This window comes from Dipteris shenzhenensis, chromosome 12 (genome assembly GCF_047967505.1).
Source record: "Dipteris shenzhenensis isolate YYH24624 ecotype China chromosome 12, Dip_SZ_1.0, whole genome shotgun sequence".
Lineage (NCBI taxonomy): Eukaryota > Viridiplantae > Streptophyta > Polypodiopsida > Gleicheniales > Dipteridaceae > Dipteris > Dipteris shenzhenensis.
Window position 1 is genome coordinate 10457843 of NC_141607.1, and position 26734 is coordinate 10484576.

General features: G+C 46.6%; 1 protein-coding gene across 1 annotated transcript in view; it reads right to left on the reverse strand.

The window, feature by feature from the left end:
• LOC147895798 (S-adenosyl-L-methionine-dependent methyltransferases superfamily protein) overlaps positions 1 to 26294 on the reverse strand; it is a 115325-nt gene extending 89031 nt beyond the window's left edge. Inside the window, exons 1-2 of the mRNA XM_087382417.1 lie at positions 25953 to 26294; positions 20104 to 20192 (exon numbers count right to left, since the gene is read on the reverse strand). Of these exons, the coding sequence (XP_087238543.1) occupies positions 20104 to 20192; positions 25953 to 26117 (254 nt within the window). The 5' untranslated portion in view covers positions 26118 to 26294. The remainder of the gene's footprint in view (positions 1 to 20103; positions 20193 to 25952) is intronic.
• Between the last annotated feature and the right edge of the window lie 440 nt (positions 26295 to 26734).

Sequence of the window (26734 nt, forward strand, 5' to 3'; positions counted from 1 at the left end):
GTCCCCATGTTGTCAAATAAAGCTCTACAGAATAGACTGGTCATTCTGGGATCTCGATCACTAACATTGAATTAGGCATACCATGGTGCTTAAAGATCTGCGCCATGAAAAGCTTAGCCATATGATCTGCCTTTATGGTTTTACGAACTGGAATGAAATGAGCTTGCTTGCTGAATCTATCAATGATAGTCCAAATCCCATCATTCCTTGACTTTGATCTTGGCAAATCAAAAATGAACTCCATTGTAATACTTTCCCACGGTGCCTGAGGCACAAGAAGAGGCATAAGTAGGCCAGGTGCCTTCCGTCTATCATACTTCACTTTCTGACACGTAAGCCATTCAGTAACAAACTGATGTATATCTTTCCACATCCCTGGCCAAAAGAAATACCTCTCTAGTGCTAGAGTTGTTGCTATAATTTCTCTATGTCCAGCATAGGGAGGTGCATGGCATTCCTCCAAAATATTTTTCCTCATCTTCTAGGTGATGCATAGGCAGTCATCTTTCATTAGATACCCATCTTTCAGGGAATAGTGTGACTGGTGGACTGCCCCAATCTCACCAAAATCTGCATCATTAGCATATTGTTCCCTCATATCTTCCAGGTCCTAGCAATAGTTACATTGTTGACCTCGGGTCTTCGGGATAAGGCATCTGCCACTCTATTCCGAATTCCTGGGGTACGGACAATCTGAAAATGATACATTGACAGCATATTTGCCCATTTCATATGCTTCTCTGAAAGTTTTGTCTGAGTTAGAAAGCACCCAAAAGATAATGCTTCCATGTGTTCACAGCATGTGTTCACAGCATGAACTACAGCCAACAATTCTTTTTCATAAATTCCTAGATATCTTTCAGCATCACGCAATCTTCGGCTCTCGTATGCTACTATATGTCCATTCTGATGTAATGCAGCCCCAACACACTCTCCACAAGCTTTGAAAAGACTAGGATATCATCAAAGAAAGTACCCGTGAAATGCCTGTACTTTCAGAAGATGCGATCCATCATTCTATTGAATGTGGCTGGAGCATTTGTCAACCCAAAAGGCATCACTAAGTATTCATACAACTCGAATGTAGTGCGAAAAGCTGTCTTATGCACATCTTGTGGTTATATCCTAACTTGATGATAGCCACTCTTCAAGTCTATCCTGCTGAAAATTGTTGCTCCTTTGAGCTGGTCAAGCACATCGTCTATGCGTGGTATCGAAAATCTATTTTTGATGGTCATCTTATTCAACGCACGATAATCAATGCACATTCGAAAAGAACCAGCTTTCTTCTATACTAGAAGTACTGGTGAGCAAAAAGGAGACGAGCTCGGCTGAATCAACCCTTTGGACAGCAAGTCCTTGAGCCATAATCTCCTCTCTCTGGGTCGCAATGTTGTTGAGGTAAATTTTCTCTTTGAAAAGCAAAGGTTGCGTTTATCAGTTGCATACATAGTGTGAGTGAGAAGCTTGCAGATCCCAGACGAGTTGTAAGAAAATGGCTCAATCACCTATCCAGAGGGATTCACAAGATAGGGATGCACATCCAAGACAGAAGTGTGCAGCAAAATCAACAAGAATTTGAGCAGATGGAACACACTCGTATGCAAGAGATGGAAAATCTCAGAAGGGATCCAAGAGCTCAGCATTATTGCCCCTTTTCTGGCTGCTGCAAAAAGCACTGAGTATGCATCTGATTCCCTTTTTCTGAGCACAAAGGCATGCATCCCTTTACTTGTGTAAATCTCTGATTTTTCTCTGATTTCTGCTTTTTCTGACAGTAAATACTCTCTCAGATACGTGAAAACTGCTAGCAGAAACAGTCTCTGCAACTTTTTTTTTTTTAACAGTAACTGGATGAAGTAACCGGCTGGTTACACTAACCAGATCAGTCCTGTTCTGGTGTGGTTACATTGACAGACTAGTTAGTCTGTAACTTGGCCACTAATTTAACCAAACTGGTTAACTGAACCGGTCTAGTCTGGTTAGGTCAACTAACTGGACCTCTGACCAAGGTTAACTAACCAGAGTTAACTTAACCACTGGCCTGCCACATCAGCCTACCACGTGTCTTGCCACGTCATCTGTGAGCTGGCTGCCATGTCAACATCTGAGATACATATGGTATGCTTCAATAGAGTGTTATGGTAATATGAACTAAATTGGAGAAAAATTAAAGCAAAGAAAAAGCATATGACATTTTTTGCTAAGCAAGAGGGAAGGCATGATTGTTCCGTGGTGGCAAGCTTTTTGCTCCAGTAGTTTGTTTATGGAATTGCTTTTATAGATAATGAAAAACAGTTGGTATGTCAGATAATATCTTCTATGTATTTTCTAGCATATGAAGAAAATATTAGATCATTACTAGATACCAACCTAAATCATAAACTTTGACGTGTGATTAAACAATGACGTACATATACCCTTCTGTTAATCACAGAATAGTATATGTCACTTATTGCTACTCACATCAAAAGAAAAAAGAATTGCACTTTGTATTTGTTGTTATTTCTCAATATCATACTGGTATGGGACGGTATAGATATTGAGGAATATGACAAATATAATGCTGGAACCTATACCAAAATAACATAAGCAATGAATGAATGTGGTATAGTACTTTCTCTTGGTATAGGGTAAGAATAAAAATAATATTTCATAAGTTTTGAATTGGCTAAATTCATTATCTCTTGGTTAATGAGAGCTTAAGATCTCTTGAAGAATTTTTTTGATCATGATGATACGTGATAAAGATCCAAGAGATTACTCTTCGTATCTCTACTCGTTGACTCGGAAAGTCAAATACACAACTGAGGTCAGTTGCAATCCAAGCAAGAGGAATGTTATGGAATTATATTTCCGATATTCTCTTGTTATAAAAATTATTTTATTTTAGTCAAGTGTGACTATGGCAAAGTATTCCATAGGAGCACACCGGACGCAGCAGGAGTCCTAGTGGATGCTTTGTGGGGTTTAGTTGGGGATGCCTAACTACCTGTGTTTTGCCAGGCTAGATGGTTAGTATTATGGGTGATTCCATATTAATACTAATGTCCCTAGTGTTACTGGTGTTATCGCAATTGGTCACAAGGTGTGTATTTTGATGTCTGTATATCAAGCGTACAATTGTGTTGGGATTAGTTGGTGTGATAATTCATCAATTGATTGTAACAACTAACACAATTGGCGGCTTGAGTACAAATGATGAGTTGGATAACGAGGAACGAAGATGGTGGAGGTGATTTGGATTGATCGAAGTATCTAATGGCTGTCAAAGGCCATGGGCCATATTATAAAGTTATGAATTTTAAGCCGTGGGCTAATTTATTTTATAAATTTTGGATGAGGGCATATTAAGCCTTGTGATATTTTAAGCTCGTGGAGCTATGTTGAGCAATGCCTCTAATTATGGACAAAGGATGTTTTTGGATGTACTATTATTGGCTCTTTGCTTTTTGGAATTACAATTATAAATACTCTAGATGGGAAGCAAGAGCCACCATCTAGGGGGGGCAGATTGGACCCCATGCAGTGTCGCTCTCTCTTTCTCTTCTCTTCCCCACTTGTTTCCTTGTTCTTGGTTTCTATGGTTTTGATAAATCTTGAGTTTGTAATCATGTTTGATTTCACTTTTCGTAATAGAAAATCTTGGAGGTGACCCTTGGTCTGGCCCCCTTGGTCTCGCCAAAAAGAAACAAAGAAAGTTTATTAAAGTCTTCAAAAGACCAATGGGTCTATGAGACAGTGAAAAATCATGATACAACAAGCTGTGTGGGTGGAGCTACTAAACGAGCATCCACTCCAATGCAGAATGCAAAATGATAAGCGTTGAGTGCTACATAGTCATGTTAAAAATGATGATCGTCTACACAACACTAACATCCTCATCATCAGAGCGTCAAGGGGAAAGAGGTAGTGAGGGCATAAAGTCAGAGATAGAGTGCCGGCGGCTGCCCCGGATGTGGTCCTATGTCTTCTACTGATCATAGCTGTACGTTTGATAAGGGCTACAGTGACGCCTATCGGTGGAGCCCCAACTCTGAACAGGGAAGGGATATCCCCAAGTGTAATATGTGCCTCAACCATCTGTTTGAGCTGTCATGTCGCTAGCTCTGTGTCACAATCATGACGGCGCCTCACGGTGTGGGAGTCCACATGGTCTAGCTGGAAGAAATCACTGATCGAACTCTCTGAAGAGTCTATCAAGGAGGTCTGCTCCTGTCTCCATGATCGAAGTAGACCCTCACGGTGTCTGACTACCTCATGAATGAAGGCGGCTAAGCATCTCTGGTCTGGAAAGGAGAGAAAGTGGGACAATATCCCACAACTGTCTCTAAAGAAGCAATAGAAGCGTCCTCGAATCTCATAGTATACTGGGCATCTGAAAATGAAATGCTCCTCCGACTCAATCTCCTATGTGTCACGTAATGTGCATATGCGCCTCTCCTTGGGCAAACCCTCAGCTCTGCCACTCTCTATGCGAAGTCAATGTGAAGAGACCCGAAACTGCCCAATAGAGATCCTCAGTGTGTGGGATAGGTGGATCTGCGTATATCCAGGTGGGTCGATAAAACCCTCCACTATGACATGTAAACAATGATCCATGTAGAAGCTGAGCTTCACTGGAAGCTCGCTCGATCCCAACCAGGTCTTGAAAGTATATAGCTGCACAAGATCCTCACAAATGACCTGGTTAACCTCATGAGACAGGGGGGGGAGGGCGCATCAATGCTATATTCGAACTCCATGTGGAGTCCCACTTGCTCAAACCATCTCTTTGTGCATGCAAACCAGCATGTCTGGTCACCTGCTGCTAATAGTGCCATAGAGGAGGACAATGCTAGCCACAGTAGTCTGCTTCGTCCAGAATTGTAATCTTTGTCTCTCCTAAATCGATATAGGTAGGTGATAACCTGAAATGCTGCATCAAGCTGTAGTGGAGATGACCCAAACTCAGCCTGAATGATCTGGTGAGGAACTAACGGCTGACTGCGAATCATCCGTGATAGCATAAGAACTTGCAAGCGCTCCACTCAAGCCCACTCTATATCCGACAGATCTGGCCCCCAACTAGGGCTGCCATACATCCCCATTGGGCTGACCAGGGAATCAAAAAGTAAGCCCTTGGTTCGCAGGTCCTGAATGTGAGCGAAAGCATTGCCTCTCTAGTCTAGCCAATCAAGTGTATCCTTTGCTCAATCGAGCCTCCATCGCCGGTCTAATAGTAAAGATAGGTCCAAAGAAGAGAACCCCTAGGTATGTATATGACGAAACAATCTCAACCGATGACCCGTAAAAGGTGAACTGCTCCCGGTGCATAGTGGCTCGAGATGTGTTGAAGATCATGACCTTGGTTTTACCAAGGTTATAACAGTCAAATCATGGGAATAACAAAAGGACTGCAGTGCATCTAGGTGTCTCTGGAGGCCCTCTACTGAGGAAAATAAGAGTGCCACGTCATCCACGTATAACAAGATCTGGATCAGAGTGCCAGCGAGAGAGCATCCCTCCCCCCCAGTGTCTGCATAATTGTCTCAAGCTCATTAATGTAGAGGCCAAGACCTTATCCGAGCTCTGCCTGAGACCCGCTCGTAAAGTGTCATGACAGCCCAAATGAACTCCTGGTCATAACCCAAGTCCTGCAGACGCCTGATGAGGCGGGCTCTCAGAACCTTATCAAAGGCTTTGCGGAAATCCACAAAGCAGCAATAAACCCTCTATTTCCATGCCCTCGCCTCCTCAATGATACACCTAAGTGTGAGGATGTGATCCACCGTCCCATGATCACGTCGAAATCTATCCATCTACTCTTAAGTCACTCCATCTCTGCGAATCAATTGACATCAGAATCAAGCACTGATGCATAAATCTTGGACATGACATGCCCAATCATAATGGTCCTGTAGTTCTCCGAGCTCATGGAATGCCCTGCCTTGTGGATGAGTGAAATAGTGTTAAAAGTCTAGATGCATGGGAACCCCAGACAAACTACTTCATTGAAGAGCTTTGCTAAGATTGGGGCTAAGAGATTAATCCCATATGCAATGAATTCAATGCATAGGCCTTCATGATCTTTCGCTCCGCCTTTATGAAGTTTCATCACGGCATCCTTCACACCCCCCCTAGTGAAGAGTGTGCAGGATGTGAGGCGGGGTATGTGTGAGAGATCAAGAGATGGTTGATTTGGGATATCATAAAGTAAGCGCACATAATTATGCCAGACTTGGGTGTCAATGAGTGGTGAAGGGGACCGCCCCTCTACAAAGCTCCGTCAAAAGTCCTTAGAGTAGCCCCGGGAGGACAAGGTGCTACAGTAAAACCAGTGATACGAGAGGTGAAGGCAAGGGATCCCATGACGTAATCAAAATGCTAGAGCCCCCTCCATGTGGAAAGCAGGTAAAACCACCTGAGGAGGGCCATCTATCAAGACCATTATAAATAATAAGATCATGCATCCTGCCTAGATCTAACAGGGCCTACCCGTAAGATGTGACTAGAGCTCATCTATCAACTGAAACTCGCATCATACATGTGTCCTCAAGATCAATGTCTGGCAGTAAAATAGAGGAGCTTTATGGCAGCACCCTTGAATCCCACAACCGTCAAGGTTATCCTTTCTCCAGTCGACAAGCAACAAGTGCAACATGCAGTCCAGTCACTTCAAGACAAGGCAGTTGTGGGCCAAATAGTGGGCAACTAGGAGATAGGTGAGAGAGTGGATCCAATCGAGCTTGACACCAGGAGGTCGCCATCTACAGAAGAGGCATCTTCCTCATCCAGCTGAGCTCTCCTACTACCACCTTGACTCTTATGGAGCAAAGCCCCATCCTCCTTGGCCCGCATCTGGTGTACCTTTTCCCCTAGTACAATGGCTTCACAGTGGAGGACATGGACATGACACACCATGTTCCTCGATTCCCGGTGATGCTCCGCTTCTCGAGGCATCCAAAGGAATACAGAGCCATCCTTCCCTCCATTGGTAGAGTGTTTGGCACAGTGCTATAGTCCCCGTCAAATTCAGCAGCTTCAGTGGTAGCAGACGACGGGGTCCCCAGGTTCAATAAATAGGTGGTTGAGAGCCTAGAGTTGATCCTCCTCGAGACCCTCGAGGGGGGCACACTTCGTCAGAGAGTGGAGATCTCCGGTTTACCAGGCCAGTGCCTTCGTTGCAGGCAGATGGGCCACCTAGCCCGAAACTGCCCTCATGATCAGGGAAGACTCCTCCCCCCCCACCCCCGAAGGACAAACAGAGTCAGCAGGCCAGGCCCCAACACCCCCTCAGACGAGCAGTAGGAGTCTTAGACCCCCTCAGTGACACCTTCAGAGGGCAAGTGGACCCAGGTGGGCAAAAAGATAGTTAAACGAAGCAAATTGGCTCGAAAGCGCCGCACGCAACAAGCTAGATGCAGGGGGGGGAGGGAGGGAGAGAGAGAGAGAGAGAGAGAGAGAGAGAGAGAGAGAGAGAGAGCGCGTCGAGAGGCACCCGCAGATGAGCAACCGCACAAGCCCTTGGTTGGAGACCCCTCCCCCCAACAGCAGGGGCCACAATTCAGCCAAGTGATCCTCCATTAGTGGAAATACAATGACCACAATCACCCTTGCATCAATAGCGTGCCTCACGAGCTCTTGAGGTTGCGATGGCAGAAGCTGCGGAGGGTAGCCCGGCAGCGGTTAAGGAGAAGGGGATCCAAAGCCCAGGTGTGCCTAATCAACAGGGCGGGCCTGTGACTGCCTCTATTCCCTCCTGCCCCCCTCCCCCTCAGAACCCCTCTCCGTCTCCATGCCCTCCCCCTCCTCCCGAGCTCCCCCAACCCCCCTCGCGACTCTTGCTATGGTCATCCTCACCACCCACCCCCCTCCCCTCCTCCCCCTCTACCTCGCCCTGCCCTCCCCCTCCATAGCCATCTTCTTCAGCCTCCCCCACCTCCCACCCCCCTATCAGACCTGCCTCGGCTCCCTTGCCAATAGGCAAGGGCACGACCGCTTCCACGTCTTGTCCCCCTCCCTTCTCAGCCCTCCCATTCTAAGGGGGGATTCAAAGGGAAGGGGCTTGACCTCCAGATCAGTAGCCCCCAAACTTCAGCCTAGGCGCCCTCTTCCGAGGGACTCTGGAGATTGGGGCCTTGAAATTACCTGGAGATCTCAGACTCTTACCCTCTACCACTGGAGGTGACGTTCATGATCTTGTAGCCTCGGAAAGGGGGTTCGATCAGCGTAGTGGTCTCCCAGACACATTCGTTTGGCGTTTCCAGCTCACCTCCGTAGGGTTGGAAAAGTGGACCCGAGAGGTATTTGATGCTATGATGGGGGATCAAATCTCACGCATGATGGACAATTGGATGGTTCCACTAGAACTAGATATTTGGCACGCCGATCATGCTATAGTGAGCTTCCAGTTGAGCTTCACGTGGGAGAAGCCGATTTATGGATTGACAGTAGGGATTATCAGATTGCCGCCTGAGGCAAGGATTGATCTGGCAAACTACTAGCCACTCCATAAGTGTGCTGAGATGTTCGGAGTGGACGTCTCCTTCATGTCGCAGTGGGCATGAAAGATTGGCATAGAGCCAATGTCCACCTTGGTACGCCGTCGCACGGACACGGACTGATCGCCCTCCAAACCCCCCTCAAAGTCACAAAAGGCAGTTTTTATGGAAGGCACCCACTCACATGCGAGCCTTGTTTCCTGCTTCCCCGTCCTCGTGAGTTGGACCATAGTGAGTTGGAACGTGTACGGGCTCCATGACCATGCACGTAGTCAGCCGTAGCACCTGATCCTTTGACAGGAGTTGCAGAGGGGAATGGTAGGGCAAGCAGTGGACTTCCTTTTGATATAGGAGCACATGTTCTCAGCATCAGACATCTGATGGCGTCATCACCTTCTTCCCAGGGAGGCCTTGAGGTGTGGTATCCTGTCGTAGGACGGAGCGGAGGGCTATGCATCTCGGTCTCCCAAGCAGTGGCAGTTTGGACGCGAGCCAGGATGAGAGAGTCCAAGATTGGGATCCTGAATGTGTATGCCTCGGCGTGCAGACAGCACCGTTTGGCCTTTTGGAGGAGTCTGCCAGATGTCGACCCTTGGATCGTTGGAGGAGTTTCAACAACCTGGAGTTTGGGGAGGACAAGCAGGGGGGTGCCTCCTTTTCTGAGATGCCAATAGCAAAGCGGAGCGCATGGGAGCAGTTCATCTTCACGATCAGTGGCAGAGAGCCGAAGTTCAGCAAGATCCTTGGCAACCTTCTCTTCTCATTTAGCCAGAGGCGACATGATGGATTACTTCAAAGGCTAGATCACTTCTACGTCGGGGACTGGGCACTCCACAGAGGTGGCTCTACAGGGATTCTAGCAAGCACCACGATGTCAAACCACTCTCCAGTAGTATTCTACCAAGCAGCCTCATCGTGGTCTTCCCCAAAAGGGGGTCCGCATTCCAAAGGACCTACTACAGGATGAGGAGGTTCAGCTGGATATTACAAAGATTTGGATGTAGCCAAAGTCAGTACCCTACGAGGGCTAGGCTTCATGAGTGGAAGATGTGATTCAAAGGAGCAACGAGGAGTTGCAGTCTCACGCCCTTGGGAGGGCTCTTCAAGACCGCGAGCGCGACGAGACCTCGCCTCCATAGAGAGGCTCAGGGAACAGGGCCCAGGATCCCAATGGCTCGGGAATAGATTTGAGAGAGCATGCCTTAAGCTTCAAGACACAAAGGTTCAGCAGGCTGAGTTTTCCTAAGACTCCACCTGGGCCCGCTGGGTTCAGCAGGGGGATAGGATGACGAAGCAATTTTTTCATACCACTGGGACTCGATCGGCAAGCATGCAACTATAGTGATTACGGGATCCGTTGGGCTTCTTGCACATTGATCCACAGGAGATTTTAGAGCTACAGATTTCTACAGCCAGCTCTTTAGGGCGGAGAGGGTGACTCCACGGCTACTTTAGTAGCCCTCTAGCTAGAGTCAGTGGGAAATGTGTAGGGACTATGTAAGTCCCCAAAATCTTTCATCTGTCAAATTTAACCTTTTGATTAGCGAGCATTCTTCCATGTACCTATGGACATCGTGACTAATGTAATGAAGGGGGGAAAAGGGCTACTTTAGTAGCCCTCTAGCTAGAGTCAGTGGGAAATATGGAGGAACTATATAAGTCCCCATCCACCACTCATTGTACACTTTTGATGTGACATCTAATCCTATCTACTCTCCCTCTTGCTTCCTCCTACTTGCAGCCTACATCCTCTCTCTCTCTCTCTCTCTCTCTCTCTCTCTCTCTCTCTCAAATACCGGAGAGCTATAGGTATACCCAAAGAGCAGAGGATCTGCATGCTATGTACGCTATGGGTGGTTGAGACAGAGGAGCATTTTCTTTGTGCTTGCCCACCCTACTATGAGATCCAAAGACGCTACCACTATCTCTACCTAGAGGGGAGTGGCTTCAGTCCACTATCACGACTAATCCATTTCCATGACCAGATTTGCATTGGGCTCTATCTGATGGAGATGCGCCGGCACACGGAGGCATTTCTGGATAGATCAAAGAGCAGCACAAAGCAATGATTCAAAAGGCCCTGAGACAAGCAGAAAAAGGCCGCCAACAAGCACTGGCAAGCCTTTGAGGTCGAAGAAGGCGATTGGATCCATCTCCGTTTTCATATAGCCACAATGAGATTTGAAAATAGCCACAATGAGATAGAGAAAACAAGACAAGAGAGTAGCTGATGCTTCGATCCAATGGCCATGGCTCATAGACATTGAGTACAGTCAAGAGCCTTTGAGCACGCACTGGTCTTTGTGTGCCTTGTTCCAGTAAGTCTTGCTTGGGTCATTCCAAAAGGTGGACTATGTTGCAATAAAACTAGCCTTTGGTGGGTGTCCTCACCTTGGCCCCTCAATTAGTGTCTAACTCTTTGTGTGTGTGTATAGTCATTTCCTTTTAAGATCACAAGAAGATTATAAGGTGGCACTCGCTCTACATCACCAATCCTGGCGTGAAATTTTAAGTACTTTAATGTACTACAAGACTGTGACAACTTTGGTTTTAAAAGTCCAAGTGTGGGCTTAATAATGTGTGATTAAACACGGCATGGTGCCTAGCACATAAGCGTAATTAATCCCTAGGCCCAAAGGCATTCCAAGGAATTAAAAGAGTGGTTGTTGGAAAATGATGACGTGGCATTTTTAATGGGTCCCCTAGAGGGCCATGTACCTTCTGTTGGGGTAAAGGCACATTGCCACCCTTTTGTTAAAGTTATGACACCTATGACTGTCTTAAGACAGTCATAGGGGGAAAGCCTAATCCTAATAAAACCTATGAGTTTGTGGTGTGGCTCAACACTTCACACCCACACTTTTGTGTCTCCCCCTCTCTCTCTCTGTCTTCGTCGTTCCACTCCCCCATTCTTTCCCTCTCAACTGGTATCAGAGCCTCTACCTCTCCCTCTCCACTCCGCTCTACCCCTCCCTCTACCCCTTCCTCTCCCCTCGAGCATCGCACCCTACAGCAGCGGACAGCGGCAGCAGGAGCAGGCAGCGGCGTAGGCGATGCGCGCAGGCAGCGCGGGGCAGCGCGGGGCAGCTCGCACACGCAGCAGCAGCTAGCTGCTGCTAGCTGCGCACCGCACACCACAGGCTGCTACAGCCTTTCGTACGGTCAAGTACGGTCGTCCGTACCGATTGTACGGACGCCGTACAGGCGGCCGTACTGTACGGACGCCGCCGTACGGTCGCTGTGTCAGAAAGGTACAAGTCGGATTTTTGGCTTTGGGATTTGTGCTCTCGCAGGTACCCTGCACAGGTACAGCAGGTACAAGAGGCACATTTTTTTTTTGGGGCAGAAGAAAACAAAGAGAGCACTCTGCTCTTCTTTCCCGGTTGTTCAGTTCTCAAAACTCTGTGGTTGAGATCCTCGTGCTTGAGGTGACTAGTGCCACAGTGTTGCTTCGGGAAGGTCAAATGCCTTGATTTTGCAGAGGGCTTTTATGCTTTTGTTGAGTGCAAATCTCAGCTTTCGGGTGACAATTTCAAAGGGCTTTTGCCTGGAAGTTTATGCAGTGTATGCCTTGAGGCAGTGTGGAGCCAGGGTGCCCACATTGGTCTTGTTTCCGAAGTGTATTCAGTGACATTTCTTGCAGGTCACATTCTGTGTACAACACTTTGAAAAATCTCAGTTGAGCCACGCTTGGCCAGGGCGCATCGAGTTTACTCGGTCCCTAACTGTCCATCGTTGACAGTGCTCAAAAGATTTTCTCTTCAGTGTTTGTACGTTGGGATCTGTGTTGTTACTGTGTACACAAGGCCGTTTATGCATTACATTGTCAGGTGAAAGTGCCAGGAGAGCGCTGTATTTTGTATGCTACCTCCGTGTTGAGGTGTTTTTCACTTGGTACAAGTGTCAAATCAAAGGGCTTTTGCCCAGATTTTGCTTGTGAGCACTTGAGTTACTGTTTGAGACCTTCAGATGCCTTTTATCCCCTTGGCAGAAGGGTGATTGCTTGGGATTTGTCCCATTCTTTGTTGCAGGTTTGTGACAGGCTGAAGTGTTTGGAGCCTCTTTTCAGTGAACAAAACAGTGTATGACGAGTGGTTTATGCATATAAAATCAGTGCAATACCTCATCTGAGGTGGGAGAAGTGTCCAGGACAGCAGTGTTTTGTGCTTCGTCAGCTGATGATGCACTAATAAAGCACTTGTGGAACAGCTGCAGCATTCTGAAGTTACTGTTTTATGCCTATTTGAGCACGGTCCAGTGTGTCAGAAGGTACAGTGACTGGAGGGAAAATTTTCTGTTTTGCTGCAGATTTTTTGACAGTAAAAACAGCACTATTGTGAGTGCTCCTGGCTCTTGATAGAGCAGTTTTTCTGAGAAATCAGAATTTTATTTAGTCATTTTTTGACTTACAGGGAGTCAGATACTTTCCTTATCTGATATGGCATCAGGGGGAAGAAAATCTTCAATTCTGAACATAAAGAAATTGGAAGGGGCACACAATTATGCATTATGGGCAGAACAGTGTTTGAATGTACTTCTGCTAAAGAAGATTTCTAAGCCCATAAGGGTGAAGGGTGTCAAGCCATCTGGGATGTCAGATGATGAGTGGGAGGAGCTTGATTTGTCTGCTAGGGCTGCTATCATGCTCACTCTCAGTGATTCTCTTGTGTTCAATGTTCAAGCTGAAAAGACTTCTTATGGCCTATGGCAGAGGCTAGAAGAGTTGTATGCCCAAAAGAGCTCAGCCAGTAAGGTTTATTGGTTGAAGAAGCTTGTCGACCTTCGCATGAAGGAAGGTACAGCTATGACCTCACACTTGAGTGAGTTCAATGCCATCTTTACACAGCTTATTGCACAGGGATTGAACCTTGATGAGGAGTTCAAGGCTACTTTCTTGTTGTGTACCCTCCCTGAGAGTTGGGACACTTTCAAGACGACCCTGTCTAATTCAAATGTCACTCTTATGTATGCTGATGTGGAGAGCTCTCTCCTTATGGAGGAGATGAGCAGGAAGAATAATGCGGGCAGCAAGTCTTCAAATGCTTTGCAGGTACAGGAAAGAGGCAGGACTCAGCAGAAGGGGAGATCTGCTGGAAAGTCCAAATCCCGCAGTCAGTCCCGCGGCAAAAAGGATATTGAATGCTTTTACTGAATGCTTTTACTGTGGCAAGAAGGGACATGTGAAGTCTAAGTGCTTCAAGTTTATACGGGATCAGAAAGCCAAGAAGGCTGAGACAAAGGATGCAGGCAGTGGAAGCAAAGGCAAAGGCAAGGCCAAGGCAGATGACTTGGATGCAGTGAATGTTGCAGCAGAGGACAGTGAAAGTGACAGACATGATGTTTTATGCTCTTCTGCTGTAATTGCACATACATTGGTTATTGATGGCCATGACATGCACACCTGGCTCTTGGATTCAGGTGCTTCTTTTCATGTTACTCCTCATAGGGAGTGGTTTACTTCCTACACAGGTACTCATGGAGTTGTTCACCTTGGGAACAACTATGCATGTCAGATTGCAGGGATTGGCAATATACAGATAGTATTCCCTGATGGACGCACATTTATGCTTGATGGTGTTCGCCATGTGCCGCAAATCAAGAAAAATCTGATTAGCACTGGCTTGTTGGATGACAGTGGTTACCACACCACATTTGGGGATTCCAAATGGGTGATTACTGATGGCAAGGTTGTAGTGGCTGAGGGTTATAAGAGTGATACCTTGTACCCTCTTTATGTTTCCAGTGTAGGTAATCATGTTGTTGCCATAACCGAGCTGCCAAAGGTTTCATTGTGGCATAGCCGGTTGGGACACATGTCCGTTAAAGGAATGCAAGAACTGTCACGTTTGGGTTATCTGCCGTCTCTTTCATTTTCAGATTTGCCTACTTGTGATCATTGCATATTTGGCAAGCATTCTATGACTCCTCATAAGAGGAGAACTCCCCAAAATAGAGCACCGCTTGATCTAGTGCACACTGATTTGTGTGAGATGCCACAGCTATCACTAGGGGGTGCAAAGTATTTCATTACTTTTATTGATGATGCCACACGCAAAGTGTGGGTCTATTTCTTGAAGCATAAAAACGATGCCTTAGATGCTTTCAAGAAGTTTGTCGCTCAGGTTGAGAATCGGACAGGTCGCAGGCTGAAATGCCTCAGATCCGATAATGGGGGTGAGTATGTGTCACATGCTTTTGTACAATTTTGCGAAGCTAAGGGCATTAAACAGGAACTCACAGCCCCTCATAATACATCTCAAAATGGTGTGAGTGAGCGGATGAATCGAACTATTCAGGAGAAGGTTCGATGTATGTTGTCTTATGCTGCATTGCCCCATGGTTTTTGGGCAGAAGCCGTGCAAACAGCAGTTCACCTAATTAACAGGTCGCCGAATAAGGCTTTGGAGTTGAAAGTGCCAGATGTGGCGTGGTCTGGCAAGACACCTTCATATAAGCACTTACGTGTGTTTGGCTGCGAGTGCTTTGCTCATATACGCAAAGAACTGCGCACCAAACTGGAGCCAAAGTCTTCCAGATGCACCTTTATGGGTTATGGTGACGAAGGTGAAATGGGGTACAGGTTATGGGATCCCGTCAAACGGAAGATTATACGCAGCAATGATGTCATCTTTAAAGAGGATAGTGTACACAAAGAACCCGTGCAACCTGTGGAATACAGGAGGGTTGTTTATGATGATGTCGGACAGCAAAGAATGCCCATTAATATGCAGCAGCAGGCTGCTGTAGATAACCCTGTTCAAGAGGGTATACAAGCTGAAAATCAGCCAGACAATTTTGCCAATGATGCACCACTGGATATGCCAGCAAATGGGGCTGTAGAACAGCCAAATATGGTGGTACAGCCACCCGTCATGCATGACGAACAGGCTAGACAGCAGCCTAATCCGGAACATTTTGTTAGGAGGAGCACCCGTGTACAACGGCCTCCTGACAAGTTTGTTCCAGGAGCCAATAATGTGGCTGATTTTATCATGCTGACAGATTGTGGTGAGCCTTCCAGCTTCAAGGAAGCTATGGGAAGAACAGAGAAAAGGAAGTGGGATAAAGCCATGCAGTCAGAAATGGACTCCCTACTTCAAAATGATACATGGGACTTGGTGCAGCTACCTGCAGGCAGAAAGGTTTTGCCATGCAAGTGGGTTTACAAAGTCAAAGTGAATTCAAATGCTTTACCGAGGTATAAGGCCAGATTGGTTGCCAAGGAATTTAAGCAGGAGAAGGGCATTGACTTTGATGAGATCTTTTCCCCTATAGTCAAGATGACTACTTTGAGAGCAGTGTTAGCTCTTGTTGCTCATGAGGACATGGATTTATGTCAGATGGATGTGAAGACTGCTTTTCTTCACGGAGATCTCCATGATGAGATCTATATGAGTCAGCCAGAGGGATATGCTGTTAAAGGAAAAGAGCAGCTTGTGTGTAAGCTCAAGACGAGCTTGTATGGACTCAAGCAGGCGCCAAGAGAATGGTACAAGAAGTTTGATGCCTTCATGCAGTCCCAAGGGTATCATAGGTGTGAGACCGATCACTGCTTGTACACCAAACGGGCAAAGGATGGCAGTTTGATGCTACTCATTCTATATGTGGATGACATGCTGATTGCCAGCAAATCTCAGCAGGAGATTATTGCTTTGAAGAAACAACTGCATAAGTCTTTTGACATGAAAGACTTGGGTGATGCAAATCATATTCTTGGTGAGCGGATTCTTCGGGACAGGTCCAAGGGACTTTTGTTTCTGTCACAGAAGGAGTACATTGACAAAGTACTGCAGAGGTTTAAAATGGAGGGGGGGAAGTCTATTAGTACCCCGTTGCCTCCACATTTAAAACTCAGCAGTAAGGACAGCCCCAGATCAGATGATGATAAGGCTGAAATGGCCAAGGTTCCGTATGCATCTGCAGTTGGTTCTTTGATGTATGCCATGGTTGCCACTCGTCCGGATATTGCTTTTGCGGTGGGAGTCATCAGGAGGTATATGGCAAATCCAGGCAAGCGGCACTGGGAAGCAGTGAAAGGTGTCTTGAGGTATCTCAAGGGTACCAAAGACTTGTGCATATGCTATGGTAGGCAGGATGCATTGGTGCATGGTTTTACAGATTCAGACTATGCAGGGAATGCAGATAACCGGAAGTCTACTACCGGTTATATTTTCACATTTGCAGGAGGTGCTATCTCATGGGTGTCTCAGTTGCAGAAATGCGTTGCACTGTCAACCACTGAAGCTGAATATGTTGCAGCTACTGAGGCTTGCAAGGAAGCAATATGGCTTACTCGGCTGGTGGGAGATTTGGGCATTACAAGAGATATGCCAGTTTTGCATTGTGATAGTCAGAGTGCTATCATGTTGGCAAGGAATCCGGTCTTTCATCACAAGACCAAGCACATAGATGTGAAATACCATTTCATCAGGGAGGCACTGGAAGACAAGCGGCTTGAGCTTGTGAAGGTGCATACTGATGATAATCCTGCAGATTTGCTCACTAAGAGCTTGCCTACAGAGCGGTTTGCACATTGCCGCCACATCATGGGATTAGGATGAGACCATTCTTATTTTATGGTCTTGTATACAGTAACTATATATTGCTGTAATTTTTATTCTTTTCTCCCCTTTAGGCACATTGGCCTTTAGGTGGGAGGTTGTTGGGGTAAAGGCGCATTGCCACCCTTTTGTTAAAGTTATGACACCTATGACTGTCTTAAGACAGTCATAGGGGGAAAGCCTAATCCTAATAAAACCTATGAGTTTGTGGTGTGGCTCAACACTTCACACCCACACTTTTGTGTCTCCCCCTTTCTCTCTCTGTCTTCGTCGTTCCACTCCCCCATTCTTTCCCTCTCACCTTCAGTGGCCCCCCTAGAGTTCCAAGTGGCTCTAGTGCCTTCTACATGCTCCTTTGCCATTCCTGGACCTTCCTAGGCCTCCTAAACTTCACATGTGTGCTTTTCTCTCTCATCTTGTCCCTTTGTTGAGATTTTGGACTGGTTTTTCAGCCTCCTTCAACTGAATTTCACTTTTCTTCGTAACTCCTTACCCGTTTGGATTCCTCGACTTCCGTTTGGCCCGGTGGCTTCCCCTCTGCCTCCCCTTCGCAGTGATATGCTTTTCCCTTTGTGCGTTTGGTAGAACGGGCAGAGCTAAGCACTTCTTTTTCTAGTCGAATTTGCAAAAGTGGCTTTTTCTGGACCTTTTTGCTTCTACAGCCTCCTGGGCCTCTCCTCTTGCAAAGCTACAGCTTTCTGTTGAATTTCAAGTGGTCCCAAGCGTTGGTTGACTGGTTTTTCTCAGTTTTGGAGGACTTTCCGACAATGAAACTTCTCCAAAACCTTCTCAATGCATTCCTCTCTAAAGCACGCTTCTTTTGAGCCCAAGAACTCCCACTTCTTCGCAACTGAAGTGCTTCTTTTCACATTTTTCAGTGGAATTCTTGCTGGTCGGCTCTTGTAAATGCTCTTTCTTCATGCCTTTGCACTTCTCTTTGGCTAAGAATGCAATTGGGCATTCGCTACTATGTCCTCTTGGCAATTGAGGACTTGGTTCGAGTTTTCAGGGCTTGGTGAGTTGTGATTTTGCTGCTGCAATTTCTTTTTGCCATAAGCTATTGGTTGGCCTCGTGTGCCGCCTCTTTCTTGGTTCACAGGTGCCCAGGCAGTGCTACATGAGTCATTCTTTGGTTGGGTTTTATTTTGGAGCTTTGAAAAGCTTTGTGAATGCCATCTGGAAACCACTCAAAGAGAGTGCAGCTGGGGTGCAGTGTGATTGCATCTGGACAGCCAATGGAATTGCACTCGGAAAAGAGAATGCCTTTGGATTGAGCCTATGGATAACCGCATCCTCATGGAGGTGGCCTTTGAACTTTTGAGTCTTCACATGGACCTTGTTGAGTAACTCAAGAAGTCTAGGCTTGAAAGCCTTGCGAAGGCTCAATGAATTGGGGCTGCGTGCTCAGTTGCAGGGAAGGTCTCCCAGATGCAACTTGTAATCATTTCACTGTGAAATATAAAGAAATACCGAAAGGGGCGCCACGGTGTTTGGGGCCAATCAGGTGCACTTGTCTATGTTTGTTGAGCAAGGGCATTCTAGTCTCCATCCCTTTTTCAGTGGTTTTGTTTGTGAACAATGGGTAAATGCAAAATGGTGATTATGCAATGGTTAATGGTTGTGATATATGCTTTGTGAGCTGTAAATAAGTGCTGAAGTGATTAAAGGTTTAGTTCCACTGCCCTCTGAGTTATTAGAGGCCGGTTTCACTTTTGCTAAAGGTCCTCACTGACTCGTGGAAGTTGGGCTAAAGTGCTGAGGCTCGCTGCTAAGAATGAGAGGGCTGGACCCTTTTATAGCCAGGAAAGACCCTAGAACTGGCCAGCTTGATCTGGTCTGTAACTGCCCTTTTCTATAGACTGATTGCAGTCTGTTACAGACCTGCCCCAGTCTGTGGATAACCCAGGTGCTGTTGGGCCCTCGAAGCTGCTGTGCTGCCTGGCGGCCCCAACTGACTCGCTGTCTGTTCTGCACAGGCCAGACCAGGTCTGTGGTTGTAACTGACCTGGTCTTGCCCTATGGGTTCTGTGCCTTGTTTTGTGATGTGGCAACCATGGAGGCTGCCACATGGACTATTCTCCACCGCTGTACTGCCACACCTGCCATTTTGGTCCTGTTGATGCCAATGGAGCCCTGAGAAAATGTGAAAGCTTTCATTGCAACATTGCTTACTGATGTTTTTGATTCCTTGATGATAAATTCTGCTCTTTTCCTCCACTTCATGAATTGGAACATGAGTCAAGCCTTTCCATAGGCACAAAGACCATCAATCTCTGTAAGTGTTCGGAATGCAGAGTTGATCGTTGATCTCTTGAATATCACATTGATGCTGTCTGCAATACAATTTTGGTCACATGAAGGATAACCGTCACCTGCCGCTCATGGGCTCCATGTCCTCGAATAACCATACAAGCCACAGACTCATAGGCTACTGTGCAAGCCGCTCTTTGATAAAATGCTCTCTCTAAGATGCTCATGATTAAGTCTCAAATGGGTGGAAGCGGCCCAAGGGTGCCCTTATGTAAAAAGAATCCCTTGCAAGTTCCAATTCCTAAGTTGCAATGCTCTTTAAAAATGCAGGATGTATAACCCGGGTCCTGCTATATCTTGTTCATACATTTACATATAATTTAAATTGCAAAGAACTTTCAATCAACCTCTATTCGTTTGTGTTGATGAATTTTGAGAGCAATGTATTACTAAAACTAGAAAGGTTATTCGTGTTTCTTTTGTAAGATGTCCATTATCTATTCTAGTGACAATTGTGTACTCCAACCAATAGCTTACATAATAGTTCTTGAATAAAGTCTTTAAAGGCCTCAAAATAAACAAATAGGCATGCAGGCTTGCACTACATTTTGAAAGGAAAAGTAAATGCGCAATTTAAAAAGGAAAATAAATGCAAGCATAACTAGACTGAATAACAAGTCAAAGAGGAGCTAGTACTAAGAATGAAATTGTAAAGAAAGTGATGCCTGCTAAGTTTTTTCCCAACAGCACTTGACCAAAGTATCCAACCCCAAGCTACATAATTGATATGGAAAACAACGCTGTCATACCTGGCATTAATTCGAAATACAGCAGGCAAAGGCTTTCGTAGTGTTTCCAAAAAATCATCCCACTCGTTCTCGGGCACAATGCCTTGTTTCTACAGCACCATGTGTATTGATATGAGTATATGAGTATTAAAATACTCTTTCTTAATCATTTGCTCAAGGAAACTAAGAGCTTCAACAAGGCTAAATCAACCATCAAAACAATGCTCGTCAAATCACATTCTTGGTGCCAACCAACTAATACAGAACCTAATTGTTAATCTTCAGACTCTCCTTTATTCAATGTCATATTGCAGGAGTGCTTTTACGGAAGGAAACATCATTATTGACATCAGCATCACCCACAATTTGCTTTCCCTTAAAAGGACACTTTGGAGAATAGGGGCCCCCAATTGGTGAAAAATGCTATTAGAGCATGAGAGATGGGGAAGGGGGGGGGCAGGAGGGATAAATAGGGGAGGGGAAAATGCCACGTGTCCCTTCCGGACTTTTCTCAACCGCCTTGCTGAAGGATATAACCTGTGGCCCACATCGTCACCACCCGTGTCCTCACCTCATTTCGCCTCTCCAGTCCTCACGCACGGCGAGTTAGTCTAGGAATTACGTTTGCAAGATAGATAGGAAACTATCACTTGAAATTTGCCTTCATAGGACGTTTTAGCGGACATGGGCAAGGTACATCACCTTATCTTTTACAATGGTCTAGATGATGGCATTCCTCCACAGAATTCACTTGCTTTCCACACAAGGAGGGCTCCAACGTAGTTGACTACCTCATGGGAACCCCTGTCTTCACCCCACATATCACTAACTTCTCTATCTCTCCACCACCCCCAAGAGCTTACCACAGTGATCTAATCTTTAGTAGATCCATCACACACACTACATATCATGACATCCACTTCGATCAAAGCCTCTCCCTTGCTTTCCACCTTACTCACACCTCTCGAGGACATTCCACTCTACGAAGATCAGACTGCTCTGTTCACTCATGAGGCTGCCTTACACACTTTCACGCACCACCCACTCCATGAGCTCGCCCCCCCTTGGCTCAATATCCTACAATAGCTGGTACAATGATGACTGTAAGAACTTACGCCGTCAACTCAGATTCGAGACTAAGCATCGTCTCAAGCCAACACCCTGCCAACTACTGGGGGAAAACCTCCGCTATAGATGCTCAACACTGCTCCACAATGAGATGACAAACAAGGGGTGAGGGGGGGCCTATATATAGCCCCTCACCCTCCTCCAGTCGGCTGCAGCATGCCGGCCAACCAGCCTGCAAAGTGGGCCGACCCACCCTACAGCCCATGAGGTTAGCACACAGCCATATATGAGGGCACAACTCTCTTCCTGGGGAGCCGACTGAGCAGCCCTAAAGGGGCCGACGGTCTGCCTCCATGAGGCCAGCCACACCCCTATATAGGCTCACTTCCCCCTATGTGAGGGCTGACTAGAAGCTCTGTGGGGTCGACTCCACAAGCCTAGGTGGCCGACCAGCAGGTCGGCCCACTTCAGCCCTATAGGAAGCCCACCAAGCCGCCATACTGGCCCTCGGTCTACAGGGTGCACAGAAAGGGCTGCTCCAGGGACGGCCTATGCAGCACATGAGCAAGTCCACAAGGCCCCCCAAGATGTAGGGGATCTGTGCCAAAGTTTGCCACAGATTTGCTCCTCCCGCAGCACCCTGGCGAAGCCTCTAGGTAGGCTGATCTATCCCTGGCCCTTGCGCAGCACCTCAAAAGTGACCCAAACATGGCAGAGGCCATCACAAGATCTTAGCCTCACAGGAGGGCGGGCACACCCACAAGCAAAGGCCCTCTCTCTGTAGTCTAACCTACCCTCTCTCTGGGTGGGCACATCCATAAGCAAGGCTCTTTCTCTAAGGTGACATGAGGAGATGTTGACCTCCAACACCCCCTCAGCTCCAGGATGGAACACAGACGCCGGGGAGCTAGGCGTGCTACTAGAACAACTGGAGAAATCTGTCGTGTGATACTCCATCGCTGAAGACTGCCACATGTACTATTGAAGAAGCCCCCTCTTGACACGACCGCCTCAGCAGGATCACTAGAAACCCGGTACTGTTGCTCTCGAGCCACAGGTGCTAGATACACACCTCTGATCTAGTACTCGTACAGTAAGTCATCTGGTACAACAATCCAACTACTGGTACTAGTACATAACTCCAACAAAAGGTATTGTACAATAATCCAACTAATACAGCCCTCGATGCAAGGTCTGGTTCCTTGCATGGGCACCTGTATCTCAGAGCTATACGGTCGCCACATCGATGAACCTTGGTGCTCCAGTAACAATGGGCATATAACAGCTCATTGGATCAATCAACTGTGTCTGGATTCTTGCACTCGCAATCTGCTGACCCATTCAGATCTCCAACAGCTCAACGGACAATAGCTGCAACAGAACACTAGGAAACCCCCTCTAGATCTACCAAGTCATAACATCCAAACAAAATATATACTGGTAACACTACCACCTGATTCAGCGGGAACAACTCCTCATGACTCGAAGTCCTACCTGAAAGCCTACCTCGATAAAAGACTCCCTTCCTATTGCAATTGTCTGGTAGGTACCGCTACCACAAACAAGCAAGCAATCCTCCGACTGGATCTAGCATGCGCATCTTGCCATGTGTTACTAGAAGGCTGGAATAAACGTTGTAGTAGCGGTTACACCATACTGCGGTTACTGGTCCCCTAACTATTCCTTTGAGGACACTGCCACCAATAACTGACCTTTCTGGCCACATCAGTTACAAGTATGCGACGCCTTGAGTGCTTCCCGCTCCTCAGCTATCAACTGCTTCCGTCCTTTATGCTCAGCTGCCAAAGCCTCTGGCTAACTCTCGTAGGTACAATCTACAAATCTCTCCTCTTGGTCAAGCACCATCGCGACCAGTTCCTCCCATGTCAACGCATTCATCCTTCCACTTGTTATCAAGGACGAATAGTAAGCACTATACTGAGAGGATAACTAGTACAGTAGAGTTATTGCCATGTCCTCGGACGATATCTGTTGCCTGCCTAATGGATCTCCTGCTAAAGTTCTTGTAACTTGTTGATGTGCTCCCGCATTGAAGACTTATTGGGATCCAACAATTGCCTCTGGATTTCCAAGAAAACCCTCTTCATGGGAGACGTTCAATTATACAGGGACCTTAAGTGCACCCAGATACTATTGGCATGGTCCTGCTCCAGGATGCCAAGGTTGGACGCAAGGGGATATGGCCTAGCAACTCCCAACAACATGAAATCAGTCAGATCATATGACTGTAAAATAGACTCCATCATGGCCCGCCAAACTCCGTAATTGAGTACATCCAAACGATGGTCGACGGGGAACGTGGGCAAAACTGGAATTTTTGTCCTGTTCTTTGCCATCTCGAACAAAGTCGCCATGTCAGAGTGAAGAGGGAATAAAACCGAGAGGAAAGGGTGGATGGGATAGAAGTAGAGAAGGGGATGGACAAAGGACGGAAAGAAGGGGAGAAGGGGCTGGATATGGTGATGAAGAGGCTGTGAGCCTGCAAGACCTTCACACCTCACTGTCCCGCCCTTCAGAAAACCTCCCTTCGAATCTGAAAACACCCTTCAAAGTCTCTGTACCTTCCTTGACTCACGAGTCCCAAACAGCCCACACCTCACACAATCGTCCTCACGAACACCTCCAAACAACAGCCCCTATACCTCCTTTCTGTGTGCTGGCTCAACACTCCCTCAACACCTCGGGTCTCTAGCCAATCATGGCTCTGATACCATGTGAGAAGTGCAACGGAATTGAACGGCAGTAGAGAGAGAGAGAGAGAGAGAGTTTATTAAAGTCTTCGGAAGACCGATGGATCTATGAGACTATGAAAAACCTGTTACAATGAGCTATGGTAGTGGAGCTACTAAACGAGTGTCCATACCAATGCAGAATGCAGAAAATGGAAAATGACAGTACTAAATCCTAAGTACAACATAGTCATATCTCGACTATATGTATATCAATCTCAGCATCATCGTCAACATCATCATAACCATCAAACACACCAAACAAGAAAGGAGAGAAAGAAGAGAGAGAGAGAGAGAGAGAGAGAGAGAGAGAGAGAGAGAGAACCTCACACACACCAAACAAGAAAGCAGAGAGAGATGAGAGAAAATGCAAGTGATCTTAGGCCAAAACCCCGCTAACTGTTGGGAAAAACCTCTGCTATAGATGCTCAACACTGCTCCACAATGAGATGACAAACAAGGAGTGAGGGGGGGCCCTATATATAGCCCCTCACCCTCCTCCAGTCGGCTGTAGCATGCCGGCCGACCAACTTGCAAAGTGGGCCGACCCACCGTACAACCCATGAGGGTGGCACATAGCCCTATATGAGGGCACCCCTCTCTGCCTAGGGAGCCGACTGAGCAACCCTATAGGGGCCGACCAGGCTGTCTCCATGAGGCCAGCCACACCCCTATATAAGGGGTTCACCTCCCCCTATGGGAGGGCTGACTAGAAGCCCTGTAGGGCCGACTCCACAAGCCTAGCAAGCCTAGTCGACCCACCTCAGCCCTATAGGAAGCCCACCGAGCCACCTTACTAGCCCTCCCTCCTGGTCTACAAGGTGCACAGCAAGGGCTGCTCCAGAGATTGCCTAACATTGCTCAATGAGATGACAAACAAGGAGTGAGGGGGGGCTCTATATATAGCCCCTCTCCCTCCTCAACACTCCTCTATATATAGATGCTCAACACTGCTCCACAATGAGATGATAAACAAGGAGTGAGGGGGGGCCCTATATATAGCCCCTCACCCTCCTCCAGTCAGCCGCAGCATGCCGGCCGACCAACTTGCAGAGTGGGCTACCCACCCTACAGCCCATGAGGCTAGCACACAGTCCTATATGAGGGCACCCCTCTCTGCCTAGGGAGCCGACTCAGCAGCCCTATAGGGGCCAACTATGCTGCCTCCATGAGGCCAGCCACACCCCTATATAAGGGGCTCACCTCACCCTATGTGAGGGCTACCAGAAGCCTTGTAGGGCCGACTCCACAAGCCTAGTGTAGAGAAACGATAGAGAAACCATAGGGTTTGCAGTGGAGCGATCAAAAAATACAGGCTATGAGAGTTCGTGAGTACAAAGAATCTAACAAAAAGCAAGCTCACTGTCAAGTCGATACGACTCCTCACACAACTTGACAAAGGAACCATTGCCTCAATCACTACAAAATTGTGCATGCAAAAGAGGCAAAGGTATCAAGCCCAACAAGCATGATATATAAACCGTGTGAACTTCCACTGAGGCACAACGTCCCTCAACCAAATATTATTTGGATATTTTTGCATATTCTTGTTCACCTCCTACAATTTACAGGCAACATGACATTCCAAAAAAGCATAGAGATCGTGAGTCTATGCCTATTGTTCATCATCATGAGACTATGCCTATTGCTCATGAGAGCAAGTACATGTCATTCTAACAATTCCAACTAGTATCAGTGGAATGCCTTACGATGATGCATCAAATTGACCCTGAAGAATCACGATGCTATATCTGTGTCCGCAAAACTTTATCCCAACGAATGAGGGCGTAAGGTAGATGACATGTGGACATATGGCACTCAGCAGCCAACATTTTTGGATGTTACAAGGCAGAGCCTTCCATCCTTGGGAAGCCTGCCAGTAAAAAGATTTGCCTAACGGCAATCCCAGTAAGGCCACTCCTACCAGTTTGAATTCACAGCTATAAACTCTTGCAGAGCAAATATAAAAGCTCCTATAAGTCCTTTTATGTCCTCAAAATCCAGAAATGTCCTGCTAATCACCACCTCAAGAAATGACGGATCGGAACAGACCTTGTAGTATTGTTCAAACACAGGGCTCTCTGTAACAAAGGGATCCCAGCTTGATGTTGCGGAGCCTTCCTCTCGCGGCTTCTTCCACACATTCTCACGCCCGTCTCGAAAGTGCCTTCGCTGTGTCCGACCGCGCTTCTGGCCCCCTCTGTTCCTTCCACCCATGGCTGGAGATTTACTAGACAACACCACCGCAAAGGCTTTTAAGTGTTGCTGGGATCTCCAACATGGCTGGGAAATTGCTTAATTCTTTTCGGCCCATCATTTGCATTGGGTTTCAAAATTTGGGGTTTGTTAACACCACTCCTATGACCCAAGAAATTGAATCCAAGTGATTGTCATTGATTAAAATTATATTGTGGTTTTGCATGCTTCATCAGGTGTGCTGAAATTTTGTTGTGGTTTTTGAATGCTTCATCAGTTCCATTTACAAGTGGTAGGCAGTGTTGTAGTTCCTTGTGCACAACTTGATGAGCATATCTTTTTATAATTTTATTTCTTTACGAAGTCGAGTGGTTTTGTTGGGTCGTCTAGCAAGGAGAATTTGGCCAAACGTAGCATGTGGTGCAATTAATACTTCCTCAAGCTTGACAGTAGTTGCACAAGATAGATTGGGTTGTTCAGCTCCATATGTTTGGGAGATGATAAGATAGTGATTTCTTCTTGCTCAAATTGGTGTTTGGAGCAAGAGTATATAGTACTGTCACCGATTGTCAAGTGAGCTTAATCTTTTCTTACATGGTCGATTAAGAATTTCTTATTTTTTTTATTCGATATTTGAA